Raw genomic sequence first — 19,322 nt, forward strand, 5'->3', positions numbered from 1 at the left:
CTTGTAGGCGGCGTTCAGCAATGTGATTGCGCGGTAGTTGCTACAATCCAGCTTATCGCTCTTTTTGTAGATGGGACACACGACACCTTCCATCCACCCCTGCGGCGAACCAAACCTTGGTAATTACCCAGTGCAGCGCTCTAGCCAGTGCCTCACCACCGTGTTTAAACAGCTCTCCTGGTAGTTGGTCAACCCCAAGGGCTTGTTGTTTTTCAGCCGGCCAATCTCTTCCTGGATTTCTTGGAGATCCGGAGTCGGTAGAATTGTGTCCTGCGTGCGTTCCCCCAAGTCCATCACCATACCGCCATCTTCGTCTGCCACATCGCCATTCAGGTGCTCTTCGTAGTGCTGCCGCCACCTTTGGATCACCTCACGCTCGTTCGTAAGAAGGTTCCCGTTTATGTCCTTACACATGTCAGGCTGTGGCACGTGGCCCTTACGTGAACGGTTCAACTTCTCATAGAACTTTCGTGTGTTATTAGCGCGGTACAGTTGCTCCGTCTCTTCACGGTCTCGATCTTCCTGCTGACGCTTTTTCCTCCGGAAAATCGAGTTTTGTCTGTTCCGCGCCTGTTTATATCGTGCCTCGTTCGTCCTCGTGCGGTGTTGCAGCAATCTCGCCCATGCTGCATTCTTCTCTTCTACCAACTGCTCACATTCGCCGTCATACCAGCCGTTTCTCTAATCCGGAGGCACCGTGCCAAGTGCAGCGATTGCGGTGCTACCAATGGCGGATCGAATATCTCTCCAGCCATCTTCAAGAGACGCTGCGCCTAGCTGCTCTTCCGTTGGGAGTGCCACTTCCAGCTGCTGCGCGTATTCTTGGGCTAGTCTACCGTCTTGTAGCCGCCCAATATTAAGCCGCGGCGTCCGACTTTGGCGCGTGTTGTATACCGTCGAGAGATTTGATCGCAGGCATACTGCAACGAGGTAGTGGTCGGATCCAATATTCACACTGCGGTAAGTGCGGACGTTCGTGATGTCGGAGAAGAATTTAACATCGATTAGAACGTGGTCCATTTGGTTTTCCGTTTCTTGGTTAGGTGATCTCCATGTGGCCTTGTGGATATTTTTGCGGGGTGCTCTGGACAATCATTCCGCGGGAGGCTGCGAAGTTTATGGATAGTTGGCCGTTGTCATTCGATACGGTGTGCAGACTATCCGGTCCGATGATTGGTCTATACATTTCCTCCCTTCCTACCTGCGTGTCACCAACGACGATTTTGACGTCCCGCAGTGGGCATTCATCGTATGTCTGCTCCAGCTGTGCGTAGAACGCTTCTTTCTCGTCGTCGGGTCTCCCTTCGTGTGGGCAGTGCACGTTGATGATGCTATAGTTGAAGAAACGGCCTTTAATCCTCAGCTTGCACATCCTTGCGTTGATTGCCTGCCACCCAATCACGCGTTGGTACATCTTACCCAGCACTTTGAAGTCGGTTCCCAGCTCGTTGGTGGAGCCACAGCTTTGGTAGAAGGTAGCCGCTCGATGCCCGCTTTTCCACACTTTCTGTCCTGTCCAGCAAATCTCCTGCAGCGCTACGACGTCGAAGTTGCGGGAATGTGATTCATCGTAGATCATCCTGTAGCAACCTGCGAAACCTAGCGACTTGCAGTTCCATGTTCCAAGCTTCCAATCGTGATCCTTTATTCGTCGCCTGGGTCTTTGCCGATTATATCGAGTCGTATTATCTCTTATACTGCTCGTAATTATGGTTTTCCAGACGGCTTATTGGGCCTGCGCAAACCTCCTGTCTCGTCGGAGGGCCATCGTGTCAGGGCTGTTTAGCGGCCCACCTAACACCAGGACTTGGGCTTGTGCGCTTTGAGTGGCACACGGTCGCTTTGGCGGAGCCTGCTTGCGGATACATGCAGTTTTTAATAAAAGTTCAACAGAGCCCACTGTCAAACCTCACCACATCTTAGGAAGGCATCACAACTCGTAGTAGGGCTGAAGAGGGATCGTCAAGCTCTTGGACATAGTCCCTGCTGCCCTTAAATGCAAATGCAACTTGTTGCAAGCAAATCGGTCAACGATTTGTTCCAAAAAGTGTGGATATAAAAGGCCGATACAAATATTTAAAAACAATTATGTCCCCCCTCCCTTCGAATTTTTTTGCCCAAAAATAATATTTTGAGGGGGCAACGAAAAAAAATTTGGTTAATTTTGAGGGTATTCAAAACATTCTTTAACAAATCTGAGGATTTCTTGATTTTTTTTTTCATTTTAATATTTATTTTTTATTATCCTCCCCCCCCCCTATACCTTTCGGAGACCAGTAGGACATAATTTAAATTAAATATTTGTAACGGCCTAACTACCAAAAGAACAAAAATATGAATTTAACTCATTATTTCAGTCAGTTATGTCTAAATAATAAGTATAAAAACTGCATTAAAACGTCATTTGAAATAAGTTAGGGGACAACTAAAACGATATTGAATGATTTGTCAATAAAATAAGGGTGCCCATAACCGAACCAATAAAGGTGCCCACAACCGAATTTCGCAGCCTTTTTGGAAAATGAAGAAAGAAATTCGCTCTAAAATTTTAATGGCAATTGTTATTGAGCCTCAAAATAGATTAAATTTACTGTATAAATATGCATTGGAACTCACTTTTTGAATTAAATCACTTCAATTTATGACACTTCGAAAAAGGCCAAAAAAACTTTCGTGTTGTTTTTATTCGTAAAAAAAATAGTTGTTCCGAGTTCAAAGTAGAGATCCCCTTCCGGTTTGATATTGAGCACAAAACATCATGTTACAATAGCAAACTAATAACGGTTGTCAGCATGACAGCACCTGTTATCTGCCAAAAGATACGTAGGGGTGCCCATAACCGAACCTCCTCCCTAAATATGATGAAACAATCTCACCAATTTAATTCTTTTTGTGTAATGTAACTGAGCCAGAGAAAACACTTCCAGGACTGGCTTGTCAATGAGTGGCCTTGGTTGAAACTGCCTCTAGATGTGGTAGTTTTTCACACTTCAGTCACTGGTCAATCACATCACACGCGTTCCGGATGTTGTGAGAAGTTCATTTGGTAGGTACTTTTTTCCAAGCCTGGTAAACCTCTTTTTTTTAAACTATGAAGAAAAACAATTTAGCCTAACAACAAAAAAAATCAAGTCTGATTTCTAGCGCGGCACACTTCGATCCTCTGGCTGGTCTAAACATTTGTTTATAAATCAAAATTTGTTCTTAAAATAAAGCTTTGATTTTTGTTCCAAGGTGTCTAGACACTTCAAATATTTGTTACATTCGGTTGAATGCCTTCACTTGATTTTGAAAGTTAATTTTTGATCTAGTAGAAGTCCTATATAATTTTCCTATACCAATTAATTGGACCCCAGTCATAGTGACAATATGTTTTCTAGAAGATTTCAAATCAGTAGCTCTCGGCTTATGTCGGAAAATTATAAGCTGAGTTTTGGAAGCATTCGGAGAAATATTCCATTTTGCAAGTAAGTGGAAAAGCATCCAATGCCCGTGTCATCTGCCCGTGTCATTTGCAGACTGCAAATAAAGATTATTGATACCCTGTATCTTTGTGAAGCTGTACAATGTCGGCAATATCACGGTAGTTTTGGCAATTTGGTTATTATTTGCTCTTCTAATAACCTCGAGCCACTACAAGTATACCCCGGCTCACACTTGCCAACTAACAAAAACCTCTTCCCTGCACCCAACATTATTATTTGAACCTACAAACAGCAGACACGTTACAACATCCAGAAAAGCCACGCCCAAAAACCCATTAAAACCATGGCCCTCTCTGAGTTCATGCGTTCATTCATTGCTCAAGACACATAAGGAAAAATAAACATGTTCACAGTAAACAGTTTCATGTTTTAAGAACCGAACCTTCAACCGAAGTATCCAGCGTTCAACCAAGAGGCCTTCATGCAGAAGGAGTAACTGCTTATTCCAGCTCGTGAGTGAACAAACAGGACCTAAATAACTAGCATGTCCAGCACCTTGTTCCTCCATTGTATTGCATCCGCTTCTGAAACGATAGAGTATCCAGCATCAGTAGCAACAACGGTGACGATCGGCGGTCCATTTTCAGGGCAGCATCAACATCAGCAGTCAAAGACCGTAGTATTATATTCCTGGTATCTGCTGTTCCCGCTTTTTCATCCATCCGTTTGTTTGTCCGTATTTGGAGGTGATCAAACAGTGGAGCTGGAAGACTGGGTGGATACACTGGATCTTTCACAGTTTGTGTTCTTGTTGAAGGAGTTGATTCAGCTGTTGAGGGTTTAAACCTACGAACTGTGCTTCACCAGCAGGCTGATTTAACACACTAGCGTAGCTGGATTTACGTTGTGCTGCTTTTAACCTATTGTTGAGTTCAGTCTTTTATCCCAACGCTTTTTATTTTCGGTGCACGTGCTTCCTGGATGAAATACAGTGGATACAGTTCCGGGTTAGGGACAAAAAACGAAAAGGACAAAAGGTCCCTACGTCTGGGCAGTGGACGTCCTTAGGCCCCTAACTAGCTCACCTCTTATTATCAGGGTCGACGCTTAACCGGCTAGAAGGGACACACTTTCAACCACGAAGCGGACTGAGGAAGACCTTTAAGGACCAACGGACAGTCATGCACTTGAAAGCTCATGTTAGTTTCAGTTCATTTGAATAGGGTTAGTAAAGTTAGTATAGCTGATGTGGCCGATTGGTGGGCTGGGGCTTATGGTGGCATGCTTGACTTACGCCACATGACTGAGGTACTAAATCTTGTCCGTACATACCTTCGATGGCCCTGAGAATTATTGGGACATTGACATTTCAAAGTATAACTGCATTCACCTATAGTAGACCCCGAAGATCCATAATAGGAAATTGCTTCCCAGACACTTCATTTGATTTTCATGTTCCGTTTCGGGACTTTCTTCTCCCGTATTATGGACCCCCAAAATATTCCTATAATGAACACTTTCGTGTTTATTTTTATAGAATCGTAAAAAATCATCTAATTTTACTTTCCATAGCATTTCCAATGCATGTAATCAAATCATAGGACCGTTGGTTCTCCCGATGGAGTTTCATAGTAAAATCTTTACATTATGCTTTAAAAATGCAAAAACGGTTGGAGGGTCACTATTGGGCACTTTACCCTACGTTTTCAGACAAATTGTGCACATTTATTACCATTTCCTTATCGTCCATAACCAAACGTACCTTGACTTTGGTTTAGTTCACCAACAACTCATGGTGATCTTGTGGCGATCAACCACATCTTTGGCAGTATTTATGTTACTACAGCAACCAACATGGGCAACATGGTTCATCTGTAGACGGAGGACTACTGGCTCTACGGTGAGACCAATCGGCTCATGAATGAAACCATGAATTTCTTTTTCTTCAAAAGAGGGTCTTTTCAGGAAGGTTAATAAATCGATCCTGAAGGTATTTTCAAAAGTACGCTTGGAAGGTACAATTGCTAACAAACTATAGCACAGTTTGCGAAGTCGCTTAAGCAAACTGAAGTGATTAAGCTTGCGTCACACCAGAGTATGGAATGAAAGTGAGAAAAAACAATAACGTTACACGGAACATATTTCCAAATAAGTGTGAAGGGCCCATGAATAACTCTTCCATGGGAAGTCTTCGGCACCGTGGCCGGGGGTGACAATGGGTCTAATGGAGGGGCAGGGGGTGAGAATGGGTCACTGTTTCAACTACTTAGAAATCATATAGAATAAATTGAATGTATCTGAGGGCAAGAAGAATAAAATATAAGAGACCTTTTTGAACAATTTTGGTCTACGACCTCCTGACTGCCGGTGAGAGCGATGACCCTTTCTAACCCCAGACCCATTGTCACCCCTGATGGCGGTATTTCAAAAACAAATTTCAATGCATTTTCAATGGTAATTCCGGAGATATTCTCATAATATCTACTGGTAATTAAAGTGGAATTTCATGAAAATTTTCCTAAGCTATTCTAGAAAATGTATGATTACTCGGGGAAACTGCGAGGATAATCCGTGAAAATAGCAGCAAGTTTATTGAATAATTTCTTATGAAACTTCTGCAGAATTTCTTAATAGTTTCAAAATAATCGCCCTGAAATTTCAGTTTTTTCGCAAAAGTTTTAAAGAATTTAACATGGAAATTTCATTGAACCTTGCAGGAAAATCCAAATTATTTGTAAGAGAAATTTAAAAATATGGAGTTTCCGTTGAATTTCCTAAGGACAATTCAAAGATTTTCCCACATGAACTCCAAAATATGGTCGATGTTCCTTCTAAAATTAGAAAAAACTAGAATACCCCACATAGCTGTGATGATGCCATTTTCGTTCACTATGAAATGTACATAAAATATTGCATTTGAAAGGTCATAATAACACATTAGGACATTAATATTCATCAATTCACATTCAATTATATGCAGTACAGGCCGAACTCGATTATCCGGGGCTCGATTAACCGGAGAAAATGGCTCGGATAATCGAGTAATATTTTATCCATCTAACAAAAATAGAAATATGTGTATCCGTTATGTATCCAATATGTGCAAGACACCTGTAGTAATGATAGTGACTTTCTCGCTTTCCTAATGGACTGTTCACAAATTATGTAAATAAATAAGGGAAGTCAGACCAAGCCCCAAGCATTACGATCCGTACAACAAAAATAAACCTTCCATAAGTTACGAGAGGGATGGTGAGGTATCAAAATTATCATATACTGGACATAGACACTGTTGGGCTCCACAAAGGATAGAGTAGAAATGTTAAATAAGGCCGGGGTTTATCAAATTAATTGTTCACAGTGTGATAAAGTATATGTAGGTCAAACAAAAAGATCGTTAGATGTAAGGTTCAAAGAATATATTGCAGAAGTAAGTAAGGCTAAGAGGGAAACTGATAAGGGATTAAATTATGATTTTAGGTCTAAGGTAGCTGAACATGTATATCAGGAAAATCATTCAATTACGACATCAAACATTAAAATTTTAAGAAATGTCTCTTCTCCGTGGAAACTTGATGTTGCTGAGAGCTTGGAAATCTACCGACAGGTACAAACGCGGTTGTTGAATAAAGATCAAGGAAATGGTAGCTCCTGGCTTTTCAAGTTTATACGCATCAAGCGAGTAGAAATAAGCACCGTAGTAAGATAAGTACCTAGATAAATTATTATACCTACGCATAGTATAAATAGTGTAAGCTGCGATCATTTTCTTCAAGTCAAGTTAAGTACGAGACACTGAAGACGGCCTTACTGTTGAGGTCGAAATACGTATCTGTCAGGATACAATTAAGTGGTGGAATTCAATGGGATTGTATAAACTCGTCTTATGACAGGTGATAACATGATTTCCTTGTGATATTTTAGTGCAAAATTTTGATATTGTCGTCTGATCTTTTATCTCTTATATCAATCAAATCCATATCTAGTTTTGCTATCTTATCAAAATTTGATATTATTGAGCTATTTTCCTCTGCTCGGGATGCCACCAAATGGTCCTTAGGAATATCCAGAATGAATTCATTCACAAATAACGTAACGCTAAATTTGAAGATTTCGGTCCTGCATCCTCTCCCTCGTAACGCTTTTTATATGGAAGGTTTAATTGGTTTGTATGAATCGTAACGCACGGACTGACCTCTCCCTTTCCTTCCAGCGTTACGTAGTTTGTAAACAGCCTCAATATTTATATGAAAAATAATTATTTCACCAACGGTGGTCTTTGTATGGATTAAAACACCAGTTCTAGAGAGGGAGGGAGGTTTCCTAAAGTGTGACAATCCATACAGTTTTTTGATACCTCATACAAAAAGTGTGACATAGGGGAGGGAGATTGAAAATGTGTTACGTAATTAATGGATATTTCCTAATGATGAAATGAATATTTTCATTTTCAAAAGAATCACTCAGTGGCTAAGGTGACACAATGTTCAGAATGTCGGGCAATAAACCGGTGAAAATGGTTCCTGATAGGGATCCGGAGGGACAAGAAGGCGAGGTGCGCAGATAGCAAGGTGGGTCATCCGTAGTTAGAGGTGTAGGGGAATTGGGGGAATATGAACACCATAAGCAATTTTGTTATTTTTTACTTTTAGAATCAATTTAGTACATAATTAGTGTCACACAATCAAAATAGGATTAATTTTTCATGAAGAACGATGCCTAATTGTGTGATATAAAGTATAAAATATTGATTTTTATCTTATTTCAAAAGTCATCCTCGATGGATGCAATCTCAAACATGTGGGTAAAATGAACAAATAGGAGGGGTAGTATGGACATGCACAGTGGGGGTAAAATTAACATACCAAGGGGGTAATACGAACAGATACTGGGGGTAAAATGAACACTATTTAAAATTATTGTGTTAGCAGTGTTAGATAACTGGTTTTAATATGCTTATTATACAGCTTATGTGTCATAAGGGATATTTTGGATGTAATTAGCCATGAAATTATACCCTTCCTTAATAGATATATTTGAAGGAAAAAGTTCAAAGTGTAGGGAACGAGGACTTATATAATCGTCTCATATAAAATTTAGGAAAGGGTAATAAAAAACTTTAGTGTAACATTACCATGGCCTTTATTGATTCATAAAATTGAAATAACAATAACAATTCATTGTTTGACTAATGAACAAAAACAATTAAATTTAAAAAAACATTTCTGTCAATCAGTGTATACTACGAATCGTAAATAATCAATTAAATACACAAGCGGCAATCCAAAATATCATCTTTGCTGCAATTGGCATGGAACCATAGCAAACAGCGCAGGCACTTGATCCATCCAAAACCGTCGACCGATCTGGAAAAGCAAGCACCGCATAGTTAACGTAAGGTGTCTTCGAGTATTTCCTCAGACTGATCCTTCTTAGTGCGTTTTTTCGATGATTGTTTGCCCTTAGTAATCGATTTTATAGCTTTTGCTGCTTCAGATGTGGCTAATCCTTGTTGATATTCATCTGTAGTTATTTCGACTGCCTTTTCCGATTTGCGCTTCCGCTTCGTTACCCTAGGAAAAGACATTTTTGGCAAAGGTAAAATTTGCGCCGGTGTTACATCAAACGATGAGATCGGAAACATTTCGCAAGCCGGGTCTTCATCGACGAGCTCTGGATCCTGAGATGAAACGGTAATGAATGTTGAGTTTACAGAAGTGTCACACACCGGTGTAACCAAATCTGCATCAGCTTCTTCTATATTTGCTTGAATCATTGAAAGCCCATCTGGATCAGCTTGGCTCCTAGTAAGACCAGTTGCGTTGGCCGAATCAACCGGAATTGCAACATGTTGCACTGTAGATGCGTCAACTATCATCGGGTTCGTTACAGTAATCAACGTAACAGTTACAGTTTCTGGTTGATCTGTAACTTCTGAGGGGGCAAAGTCCTGGTCGCTGAAGATTTGCCTGTTAAACGGCCAAATTCCAGTCTTCCGAAAACCGCTTACTGCCACACTAGCAGAAGCGGCTTTTAGAAAAGCTTCTCCCATCAGTTCAGAGACATCGTAAAGGGTGATTACTCGTCCCGGAAAACGACGCATGAACTCCTCTGATGCTTGTGCGTAGTAGGATTTGAAAGGCCCCATGAACGCCACATCTAATGGCTGCATTTTGTTGCTGCAGTGGGGTGGTAACACGAGAATGTCGATGAAATTTGCACGAGCTCTTGCAGAAAACGTCAAATTTTTCGTATGGGAGCCCTATTATGAGGAGCGCAGGATTTTTCTTCGATGGGCTGACGTGTACGATGAAGTGATCCAACCAAGGATTTCACTGTTCACGTAGCCGGATTGACTGCAGCAAAACTTTGTTCCATTCGGTGCTCCTTTTTGAGACCGCCATGCATGCGAACACGGGGAAAATCATAAACGGTGGAAGATGTTGTCCTGTAGCCGACATGCACATTATGGCCGTAGTCAGTGCTCCTCTTTCGCCAGAGGTGATTGATCCTACTTGTTTCTTGCCCTTCATAGCAGCAACCTTGAGCTTTTTCGGTGGTACCTGTTAAAATATAAACGTGTTTTTACTTAGTAGCAAAATTTTAAAAGCTTAATTACCGTACTGATTCCAGTCTCGTCAGCGTTAAATATGCGTGACGCCGGGAACTGCGTCTTTTGAAATGTTCTTTGAAGAAGATCAAAAAAGGCATTTACCGATGGTTTATTAAACCCTCTTGCACGAGCCGCAGATGTTGCTTCCGGCTTCCGGAAAGAAAGTATCGGATTACGTTTCAGAAAAGCATCCAACCAGTTTCTTCCTGCCATTTTGCGTTTGTGATTGAACGGATGCTGCAGTGAGTTTTTCTCGGCTAGTTCGTAAGCCAGCTTCTGCACGTCTCGCATCGTAACCCCGTAGAACCTGGACTCCAAATCTAACAAATGTTGTACCAGTTCAGTTTCCTGGCTTTCCGTAAAGACGTTTTTTTTTCGACCCCAAGCATTTCTTCACCACTGGGCGCTTAACCCACCGGGCCAGAGTGATTCTTGGAATCTGATATGTTTTGCCAGCAGCTCGTGCCGAGACACCACAATCAACCGTACGCCTCGATCATTTGGCTTTCCGTCCAACTCTGCCTCTCGGTTTTTCGTTTGTAAACACGTGGCATCTGAAGATAAAATAAATCGCTGTAATTAAATGATTCACGGTGTTCATATTACCCCATCAATAGCTGTTCATTTTACCCCAACTCAACAACTAGGTTGAAATACTAATATAGGAAGTATTTGTTATTTAAAAACTTACTGTTCACGTTATATCCTTAAAATAGCTCAGATTGCACGGTTTAACACACTTTGAATCTTTCATAAGACGAGTTTAAACAATCCCATTGAATTCCACCACTTAATTGTATCCTGACAGATACGTATTTCGACCTCAACAGTAAGGCCGTCTTCAGTGTCTCGTACTTGACTCGACTCAGTCAAGTACGAGACACTGAAGACGGCCTTATTGTTGAGGTCGAAATACGTATCTGTCAGGATACAATTAAGTGGTGGAATCAATGGATTGTTTAAACTCGTCTTATGAAAGGTGAAAAACATTCCACTAAAAAGCTCAAAATAATTTTCTTAACACTTTGAATGTTATTTCACTTGGAAGTAGCCCAAACACATTACTTTCTGTCAGTAAAATTTTACATTGCGCTTATTACCGGCTGGCTGTATTGTGTTTTTGTTTATTTTTTCACATTTGACAGTTCTCCATCGCTGTAGGGTGGTTCAAATAGTTAGAAATACATAGACAGAAGGGTGCTCCTATATTTTGTACCGAATTTAACCAAAATTTTCGTAAAACGATAAACTGTTCATATTATCCCTCCCCCTGTTCATTTTACCCACAATTCCCCTATGTCATCGCCGCCGACAGTTTATGGCAACCCCGTTGAAACTCCAGAGGATTTCTCGTGAAAAAGCTATCTTTCTTAAGAAAATTATTTGAGCTTTTTAGTGGAATGTCTTCACTTGTCATAAGACGAGTTTGTACCATCCCATCTAATTCCACCACTTAATTGTATCTAGACACGTATTTTGACCTCAACAGTTAGAGTCGTTTTCAGTGTCTCGTACTTGAATCGACTTTTTCTGAAAATTCCATACAATTTTCGTTGAAAAATCGAAAAGCTTTTCGTAAAACTAAAAACATTAGAAATTCGGAAGAATTTCATTCTTTTAAAAACCACACTAATAACATAACATCTCACATTTTTTCATGGGTTTCATCTACCTTCTTTGTTGCGAGATGAGTCAGCCGAGAGCTGCAAATCTCTCTAATAAAAACACAGAAAAAACACTTCCTATTTACCTGATTTTAGATTCCTGCCTAAATATTGAATTTGTTTGAATAATATTTTGTAGCTCTTTGAAAGAATCAATGAAAAAACGGGACAAATTGAGGATTTTTTAGATTACGACGGGACAGCACAACAAGGTCTAAAAAACGGGACTGTCCCGTTAAATACGGTACGTATGGTCAGCCTAACTATGGGTCTCTAGGCCCTTATTAAAAGTTCGTTTTGGAGTGATCCTATATAGCCTCCAAGCACACATAGTGTACAAAAGAAGAATTTTTAATCTGTTATGAACATTTTTAATCAGAAAATCTAACGAAAACCTTAGCAAAACCTTTTTATCACTGCTGCTATACATCATACATAAATAATACAAATAATAAATCACTCCAAGCTGAAATAATTATTTTCATAAATTCGCCACCCCAACTGGTGAACAAATAAAAACTTTGACATAAACTGTGTACGGTTTCCGTCGGATAGTCCGAAAAGTTTAACCAAATATTGAACCGCCAAGCAGTTGCCTAAAAAGTAAACTAATGGAGCGCGAAGTGCCACAATATGCCGAATTCGCACTCGATCAGTTTGTTGGTGCCCTATTTCATGCCAGCTGAAACTGACCCTTGTTTAATTTTGCCACACCGAAATCTCTGACAGGCCTTATTGTGTGCCGACTGCGGAGTCAAATTCAAACAGCTGCGCCCGAGACAACCGACATTAATTATACGGCAACAGTATTAGAATTTCAGCACGCGGATCCCGGAATGCTCGGCGGCGGTGAGGTTTACCTCGATTAGGCAGATTGGAGTGTTCCCATGGCAGTTGGGATGTTGGCGACAGGTCGAGTTTGAGGCTGACACAGGATTTCGGACAAGGCCCGCTTCCGGTCAGCAGCCAACATCATTCATGAACTGTAACACTCATGAATAATTTAAACATTCTCATTAATAATTGCTAAATGGGTCATAATAAGGAGAAAATTAAAATTCGCTATGCGATCGCCGACCAAACGGTCGAGTTTCAACTTTGCAAGAGAGACCATGTGGACACGAGGATGAGCCACATTTAACACGCATCAATGCTTTATTAGTGTTGTATAGCCAGTATATGTTAGAGCGGTATATTAGTTGTTGTTCCATAATTCTCCACAATTAAAACAGGATTTGTGGTTACAATTCCATTAAATCTACCTGGGTTTGAAATTATTAGTTTAATAGGCTTTGAATACGCCTTTCTCCTCCTGGTTTGAAATAACATCAAATAACGAATGAAACGTCCAACATAGGAGTGTATACAAAAAAAAATATGTGAAGCAGAAATAATCTCAATTACAGAGAAATCCAATTTATTTCTAAGCAAAGTCTAAATTTTGATAATTCTTGATATAGTGAGAACATTCGACAGTGTTGCATGAAGGTTTAAATGTGAAATATATAAACTTTATTGCTTCTCAACACTATTGCGTAGCATTTAAAATCATGTATTAGATCGCACACTATAGGTAAACTATTGAAATTCAAATTCTAATAGATTGCCTTAGCGTTGAACTTAATTTTTAAATTAAAGAACTCTCAAATAAAGACAAAAATTAGATTACCTGTATAGGACATGTGGAAATGTTCGCAATGCAATGGTTAGGTACATGAGCAATTATCTGAAAATGTTAACACATCATCCTTAAAGCAGTAGTCTGTTGAAATAATAAGAGCAACAAATTCTGCATTTTCCCCTCTACGTTTGAAGGCCTGCGGTAAAGTAGATGAGAACAAACGTTCCATCAACAATGATGGTCAAATATTAAACCCAGGCTGAAAAAGGTTCAGAAAGCAGTAGGTACTGGTACTGGAAAGCACAAACTGGGACACTAGCAAATTATAATGAAGGATCTAATACATCTACGGACGATGTAGCTAAATAATTGAACACCTATTTTAGTAGATAATAATAGATACAATTTAAATACTCCCAAGCCCACCGGCTGTGCCACAGCAACTTGCCCTCCGCATCCCAAAGGTAAACATGATATATGATAATCATATTATGATCACAATTAAAGTTCATTCGCTTAATACCTAAACTATCTGCCTTCAAATACCACAAACTTACCTTCCGATCGAACAAATTCCACACAACAAATGAGCAGCAGCAATCCTCTTATCCTGGCATCCATGATGTCCGCTGTTCACGGGCTAACTGTTTCCACCGAACACTAATCAGATTAAATCCTTTTGTCACAATCACTTTCACCCCAGCCAAAATCTATTTTAGTTTACACACCGCAAAAGCGCTCTTTATCGAGATTTTTGTCACACCACTCGCCCTCACACCGAAGCTAAAACCACTATCAGAACTTGGTGATCAGCAGCACAAAAAATCACTTTTTGTCTCGAAACCCACTCATTTTTCACAATTATGTAACATTTTCAGCTGTCCCAGCAGCGGCATCGTCTCTCACTTACTTTACGTTCACAGTCTCCCGGATTCAATTTACGGTAATCCAATAAGCAGTCCAGAAATTGAAACCCATTTAGTACGCTCGCTGTCCTTTCTGAAAACTCACCAGCCAATGTGATTCTTTCTTTTCGCCTCGGTATTATGGTCTCGCAACGGGTGATTCTTTTAGAAAGTTTTTAAAATTCAATCGAACAACCCCCCACGGCCACGACGGATGCGGTCAAAATCTGGTCTTTAGTCGTCCATTAGAAACCACTTTCTAAAACGGTTCCACCAGCCAATTTCCACACATGCTGTATTTCTGTCACTGCTGCTGGGCTGCTATAGCAGGAATTGCACTTCTGCCAACATGAACATCGCGTGTTACCCTCCACTACTGTTTAAACGATATTTATTCTAGCTCAAGACCATTTATCGCAAACTTGGTCAAGGTTATGTAAGTGGAAAGCTCACGAAACATACTGCCCGATGGCAGAGTTGTTGGAAAATGTTTCCTTATGCAACTTTACTGGAGGAAATCAATGCACCGATAGGGTGTGGAGACAGACTAGAATCTATGGTGCGCATATTAGGTTTGTTCGACTATGCCATTTTTTAGCTGACTGCATGTGGTTTCAGGCTATTTAAAATTTCATCAAACTTGTATCGTGGTAAGTACGAAATTAATCAGTTCATCTACCATCCATCTATAAAATTACACAACCCAATCTTGGGGCCGTACATTAATTAAGTTAGATATTTTTCTGGATTTTTCGAAACCCCCATCCCCTCCCTTCCATGTATGTTATTTATTACAAATTAATTTCTATATTTTTTAAATTTTTCAAAACAAAAATATGTATGGCAAGAGCTGCAAGGGTCTATCCAGAATTTTGCGATTGTTAATGGCGACTATAGATAGTGGCATCTGTAGATGAGCGAAAGCAAGGCTGGGTATGTCTTTTTGTCACACACCTTAATGTTTTCATCGTGGCGTCATGCTCGTTTGATCGTAACGTTATGCTCATGCTGATCGGGGGATCGCTCTTCCGTCATCGATCGGTTCACGAGGTCACGTGGGCGTGGGTCTCCCTCTCGTGGCGGCTTTACAGAAAATCAAATATACCTCGTATGCACCAGCCAAAAATGGAAACGGAGCCTTCTTGATGTACGGAATAAACGTGGTTCTATCACAAATGCCCGAATGACATAAACCCGAATTCCATTCGCCCAAATAGACCAGATGCTCGAAAAGATCAAACACCCGAAAAGACCATTTGCTCGAATGGATCATGTGCCCGAATGGACCATTTGCCCGAATGGACTATTGAACCGAATGTATCAAATGCCCGTACCAATCATTTAGTCACGCTGAGTTGTTCTTTAATTAACATCATACAAAGCGTGAATACACCGGATTCTGTTTTTACACTGGTTTTTTTTTAGAAGGCCGCGTAAAAAACATCCCATACAAAATGTTTGCAAAGTTGCTCCATTTTCCATGATTCGTCGAGAAATCATAAAACTTTTTTTACACGGATTTTCAAATTTTGAACTGAAAACTTTTTTTACACGGAACGCATCCCCCGTGTAAAAAAGAATCGGGTGTAATTACTTACTTATTCTATCTTAATTCGCATTTGTCCGGAATAAAGCACATGATAGATTGGTTCTTTCTTTTATGGCACGCACATACACTACCGGCCAGAAGATTGGGTTCGGAAAATATGGGCAAAAGTTTTTGCCGTATTTTCGCCGTCTTGCATCCGATTTCGGGTATTGTTAGCTCAATACAAAGAATATAAGTAGATCTAGCATCGTAGGTTTTTTAAACTAACAATTTTCAATTTTTTTTTTGTGCTAAAATATTACATTAAGATACACCTTTTTCTTATATTTATGTTGTAGAAATATGTTGATTTTTCTCAAAATTGAGCCCACAAAATTTCGAAATAAAAAGTGAAACGGAGCCCAATTTTAGTCATCTTTAAGATGCATTGATAAAATTTCGGCGCAAAAAAATATTTATTTTTAAAAATCAAAATGTTCAACTCAAGTGCATGGTATGCATCATCTAAAAGTTTGGGTTCATCCACTATATGGTGCACCGGTCATAAGTTTGGGTTCACTCTCTGGATATGCGATTTAATTCAATTTTAGCCGAATATTTATTTATGGTATACGTCGAATTTATGGTATACGTCGTTAGGCATAATAGACGTCACTAAAGAACAGCCTAAGCCATAAAGAAAGCATCATTATGCTTTCATGCCGATCGGCATTATGCAGATAAAGATCTACTTTGATAAAAAACATTTTCATCAAGGTGATCATAGAATATATTATTTTTTCGTACTTTCGACATGCGTCCCAGTATTTTTTTGGAATTTCGAAATATTGTCATTTCGACTTTTGCCATTTTGTACTTTCAGCCTTTTGTCCTATCAACCTTTTGACACATGTTCGACATCTTCTTTTAAAGCATGTATATTTAAGAGAATATTTTTTCTAAGAGAATATTTTTTCTTCCTTGTTAATCACTAGCAGACCCGACGAGCTTTGTTTCGCCTGAAATTGATTTGTTCTCTGATTAGTTATCGAGTTATGGATCATTAACTTCAGAGGGAAATCATACTTATAAAACAATTTTTATCGGCTTTGGGACAGTTCGTCGAATGACATTTCCTCGAATGACGTTTAGTCGAATGACATTTAGTCATGACATTTTTAGACATTTACATTTGGTCGAAGGGACATTTAGTCGAATGGAAATTTAGTCAAATGGAAATTTAGTCGAATGTTGGAAGTGTTTAGTCGGTAATAGGTAATTAGTTAAATGGATAATTCGTCAATAGATTTTTGGTTGAATTTGAATAAATAATCCACAAGATTCATGGATAAACTGATAAGAGGAATTCAGTCGACGTGAGGAAGTTCAGCGGAAGTGCGAAAGAGCGGAAGAAACGTATATCCTGAGCTAAAGAAACTTCTGGAAACTGGTGTATTATAGAAAAATTGAAAACCTACAGAAATAGCAAAATATTAGGTACTGATGGTGAAATAGCCTCCATTCCATTTCCGGCACATAGCCAAAAACCAATGATATCAATGTTACTTCTTCATCGTAGTCGGCTTTGGAACATTTCGTTGATTGACAGCTGGTCAAATGACATTTCGTCGAAAGGACGTTTAGTCGAAAGGACATTTGGTCGAATGAAAATGGTTTTCTTATTCTTTTCATTGAAACTCTTTCCTTCACTCAATATTTATACAATAATTAGTTCAGAATGAAATTGTCTTCCAACCATAATTCGTTTATTATTATCCGACAATTTAATTCCGACCAAATGGTCATATGAATTTCTGGTGAAATTGTGACTGAATTTCTTTTGACCAGGTGGTATAGATTCATCGTAGTCGGAAATATTCTCGGGATATTCACCGTTTTCGTATTATTTATTGTTTTTATGGACCCATCATTCTTTGGTCAATAGTGAAGCAATAATTATGCGACTTTCAGAAAACCCGAATAAATCATTTTTTTTTATTGTTATTGACTAAAGTTCTTTTCTTTCAAATAGCCATTCGACGGAACATTGTTAGACTAAATTTACCAATATATCGAAAACTCGCTTTCGACCAAACGTCATTCGACCAAATGTACGAAGATTTTTCATACTTAAATCAGATTTCGACTTAATGTCAATTCGACCAATTGTCCTTTCGACGTAGTGTCCTTTCCACCAAACGTCATTCGGCCAAATGTCCTGCGTATCTAGTGGATTAAAAATACATTTTCGACTAAATGTCTTTTCGACCAAATGTCCATTCGACGTAATGTCTTTTTGACCAAATGTCATTCGACGAAATGTCTTTCGACGAAATTGTATAGATTCATTTGTTCGACTGTATTTCTAATTATAATAAATTCGGGCGTATGGTCCTTTCGGGCAAACGGTCTTTTCAGGCGAATGAAATTCGGGCATATGTTACATTCGGGCGTTTGTCATTTGGGCGAATGAAATTCGGGTCTATGCCATTCGGGCGTTTGTGATAGAATCGTTCTGGTCATATATTTGCTCAAGGTTCTCTCTCTCTCTGTGACGTTGAGATGACATTTGTTTTGTTGTCATTTTTCGTAGCAACGAGGTTTTTTCATCTAGTACCCATTTCAATTTTCCTTCCATTTCTTGATCTCTTCTTATGTTGATGGCGCCTTCAATATCGAGATGTGGAGAAACTACTGAATCTTTTCCGCTGCTTGAAACTTCTTTAACTGAAATTGTTTCGTCTGGGCACTACAAAGATTATAGTTTATAAAAGCTGAAATTGACTCAATAACGATTAATTTTCAGTACCGCCATCGAGGGTGACAATGGTTCTGGGGGATGAGAATGAGTCATCGCTCTCACCGGCAGTATGGAGGTCGTAGAGCAAAATCGTTCAAAAAGGTCTTATATGTTCGTCTTTTTGTCTTCAGATACATTCAATCTATTCTACAATCATTCTAAGTAATTGAAACAGTGACCCGTTCTCACCCACATTTGACCCATTGTCACCTCCGACGATGGTACAGTAAAACCATCGTATATGATACGTATGATACAACTTTTTCCAACAATCATTTTTTTTAAGTATCGTCTGTAATGAGAAATTGATTTTTGAGAGACCCAAATGCGACTTTGTTATACGATATGTGGTTAACTGGGTACTCGGCGGCTCCATGGACCTAGGTCTCACCTTTCTATCTCATTTCCGTTCCCACAGGACCAGCAACAAAGTTATTCATCTAGGGACTGGCTTAGGACTCACAGGTGGTAACCTAACGGTGTCGGATAGCTTTCCCAAACAATGCAACGTTTCTTCGACTGAAACCCCCAAGACGCCCATGCCATAGATTCAAGCCATTCTTGTCAACATACATACAAAAACCGACAACCTTCGCCTGGATCCCGGGGCATTGTGAAAAGCCAAGGAATGTAACAGCGGGTCTCCAGTTAGCCTTGCAAGCAACTGCGTAGGATTGCCAACCCGGAGAAGGTGAGTTGGATTCTCTGTCCTGCCTAGAATGTTTTCGGGTGGGAAACATTCTTTTTCATTCTTTTTTTCATCTAG

General features: G+C 39.7%; 1 protein-coding gene across 15 annotated transcripts in view; it reads right to left on the bottom strand.

Annotated features, from left to right (window-relative positions):
* LOC134226971 (fibulin-1) overlaps positions 1-19,322 on the bottom strand; it is a 90,078-nt gene that overhangs the window by 53,027 nt on the left and 17,729 nt on the right. For 3 of the 15 annotated variants that reach the window (XM_062708123.1, XM_062708138.1, XM_062708137.1), the window contains one exon: positions 13,881-14,460. In XM_062708123.1, coding sequence (XP_062564107.1) covers positions 13,881-13,944 — 64 coding nt within the window. In that variant the 5' untranslated portion in view covers positions 13,945-14,460. Of the gene's footprint in view, positions 1-13,880; positions 14,464-19,322 lie in introns of those variants that run through there. The other 12 variants (XM_062708131.1, XM_062708136.1, XM_062708130.1 and 9 more) reach the window with 8 other exon arrangements.

The sequence above is a fragment of the Armigeres subalbatus genome, chromosome 3, assembly GCF_024139115.2.
Source record: "Armigeres subalbatus isolate Guangzhou_Male chromosome 3, GZ_Asu_2, whole genome shotgun sequence".
Taxonomy (NCBI): Eukaryota; Metazoa; Arthropoda; class Insecta; order Diptera; family Culicidae; genus Armigeres; species Armigeres subalbatus.